Here is a 3,011-nt window from a genome sequence, read left to right as displayed (position 1 = left end):
GGAATGTAAGAACAAGGCAGAACATTTAGGTAGATTTGCATGGGCTAAGAGGGCAGAGGTAAATAGTGATGTATGATCAACCTTCGTACAACAGGGCTCTGGGATACAGGGATTGAGGCATGTTTTGAATGGGTAAAGGGGAGGAGAATAATGTTAAGGTGCTTAGCTGTCTTTTGAATCTTGGTTTCCCTTGCCTACTACTGTAAAATAGAAACTTGAGGGAGAGAGAAAGGAATAGCCAGAAACATCACCATAGAAAGCTTGTTAGTCTGTCTCCAGCCTATAACTAAATGGAATACCTAAAATAGTACTAGAATTTGCCCAGTGAAGGAGAGTTTCTGTGGAGCCTCTGCATTTCATAAAACCATAGGTGGAATCCTGAACCCCATCCAGAATCTTCTGAGGTGGGAAATTTCCACTTGAAAGGACAAGAAGACCAGCCTGGAGCAGCTAGAGGAACAGAGATACTTCTTGAAAGAAAGACCGGCAGGAAAATTCAAAAACAATAATGGCAGTCCAATTGACTACTACAGGAACACCAAGTTGTTCACCGGGGAGCCATCAGGGCAAGTGGTCGAGTCCCCTCAGGGAAAACCCCCTTCCAATACTGAGACTCAAGAGGAATACACAAGCAAGCATGTGGTCTTGCTGGTGTCCATGTTGGTCTACCAATAAGGGGAATTGGGGGAAAAACAGCAATGAATTTGTGAGATAAACTGATCATGTTCAATAGACTTCTGTCAGTTAGGATTGAGACCTGGTTGGCCAGCAGTATGGTAAGACCTGGGGGCTCCTAGGCCTAGGGACATGGGTACAGAGGACTGGAACAGACAGTGAAGCATCCAGCTGATATGAAGTGAGGGGAGATGCACAAGAACACCCATATTTGGAGTAGCACCCATTTGACCTGACTTCAGTGGTTGGATTATCAGAACTCGACTAGAGGAAGAAAGAAGAGGAAAAAAAGAGTAATCTGCTACAATATGATGAACTTGACCTATACTTATGGATGTAATAGCTCAAAAGGGGGGATGAATCTTTACAGCAAGGATCAATCCCAACCCTTCGGTACACAGAGTTGACAGGGATGGGCAACTTAGACATTGGCTACCCAAAATGGGAGGACTACAAAGGCACGAAGTGACTGTCTTATAAGCTTTCAATAGGGATCCTAGTTTCAAAGGGTGTGCAGAAGGTAGAATCTCCACTTAGTGGTTTCCAACCTTTCTGGATAGGGCTGGTGAGAGGAGACAGGGATAAGACTCTTGTGGTTCAATAGTGAATTCACTATCAGGACTGATTGTGAATGTTTCAAATGTAAAGGTAGACGTTTTGTAACAAAAGGAGGGGAGTGGTTGATCCAGCTTTCCAGGAGTGGAGGACCCTGTGACCATCAAGGGAGAAGAGCGGAATGAGGGACCCTATCCAGAAAAGCAGTGACGGCAGAGATGATGATGTGGAGAGATGGAGCAGCTAGGGACTATGGACTCAGGGAAGGAGAGGGGCTCTGTGCTGACGGCCAGAGAGCAGTCTTGTGGGGTGTACCCTTTGGTTGTTTTATTGGTTTTCTATTCCTGAGTGCTTCAGTGTACATCCAGAAAGAAAAAGAACCAGAGGGAATGGAAGCAAATGTTGTTGAATGCTGATGCATGGAGGGGACTGTAATAATTGCAATGAAACAAAATATGATAGGATGAATGTAAAGCTAATGTTCTCCCATGTAAACTATCACTGAATTCAACATAAAAATTTTGAAGAAGAAAAACTAATTCTGTATCACCCAACTAGACTCACCTTCCATAAAATTCTCAAAGAAGTGACCAATTTGTTGGGAATATCTGTTGGTGCATCCTTAGGTCTTGTTGGTTGATGAAGAGTAGCTGGTCTGTAATGAGACTGATTCCTCCAGGCTACATCCGTAACCCTCACAGGAATTGTGCTTGACCCAGACTCTCATCTCCAAACTGTGTTCTCTTTACAGGTGCAGAAACAGCCCCTTTGCAGTTGGCTCCTGGACTCCATCCTCCATCCCCACTGTGCATCTCCCTCTGGGGCAGAGCACTCAGAACATGTCATCCAGAGGAGCACCATAGCTCCAGCAATCAGATAATTGTTGTGTTCCTGAGAGCAGGACTGGACCTCCATCTTCACCTGAGAGATGAGGTGCTTGTTCTCGCACCAGAGATAGCCATGCAGCTCACACTCAGCCTTGTCACCCTTGTAGTGGTCCCTGAGCATGTCCTGAGGCCACCCAACAGTCTGCTTTTGCCTGCTGATGCTCTGTGTCTCCAGCCTACCATGGACAATACAATTTGAAAGATCAATATTGCTGATGGGCACATTTCAAATACTAGAGCAGAGAATGGGGATCATGCCCCTGCTCAGGAGTCCTCTTCCAAAGGATTCCCAGCAAACAATTCTCCCTGGAAAAGTCCATCTTCTATCAACACAGTCTTCATGAGAGCTCGCTCAAGAACCTCTGTCTCTCTCAGCTATGCCTTGCCTATTTCTAGGAGCCCAGTAAGTAGAAGAAAGGCTAAGTCAGAGGACTTAGGCTCCTTCCTGCAGGGTGTGAGGTCCTTGTCCTGCTCTGCTCTTCAACCTTTGCCTCACTCGCTGACTCCTGGACCCAAAATCTGTCTTCGGACCCATCATGGGCCTCATAGAAAGGCCCGCAGATGTCTTTTCTAAGGCTGATTGACCCCGGCACCATACCATTGTAATCAACAGGATACACTCCATTCATAAATCAGGACACCTACTTCTCCTTGGATGGAAATCTGACTGAAAGAACTCATGCTTGAATCAGAGACAGAAAGACTGTAAGACATGTTTGGATCATGTCACTATGAGAATCCACTCTCAGGACTCTACATACTGTGAACCATTAGTGTACATCAAGTACATTTGGTCTAATTTGAACTAAAGTTGAGATGTGATGCTGCAGTGAACCATGCCTCACTTAGAAGGTCAGAGTGAAGGAGAGGATATCACATGTCTGTTTATCCTTC

At 45.4% G+C, this 3,011-nt stretch overlaps 1 protein-coding gene across 1 annotated transcript in view; it reads left to right on the top strand.

Moving 5' to 3' along the window:
* LOC102814734 (proline-rich protein 23D1-like) overlaps window positions 1-2,691 on the top strand; it is a 24,681-nt gene extending 21,990 nt beyond the window's left edge. The window contains exons 2-3 of the mRNA XM_006869007.1: window positions 2,132-2,282; window positions 2,514-2,691. Of these exons, the coding sequence (XP_006869069.1) occupies window positions 2,132-2,282; window positions 2,514-2,691 (329 nt within the window). The remainder of the gene's footprint in view (window positions 1-2,131; window positions 2,283-2,513) is intronic.
* The last annotated feature ends 320 nt before the right edge of the window (window positions 2,692-3,011 follow it).

This window comes from Chrysochloris asiatica, unplaced genomic scaffold (assembly GCF_000296735.1).
Source record: "Chrysochloris asiatica unplaced genomic scaffold, ChrAsi1.0 scaffold00125, whole genome shotgun sequence".
NCBI classification, from domain to species: Eukaryota; Metazoa; Chordata; class Mammalia; order Afrosoricida; family Chrysochloridae; genus Chrysochloris; species Chrysochloris asiatica.
Note: the sequence above shows the minus strand (reverse complement) of the source record. Positions and strands in the feature narration are given on the sequence as shown.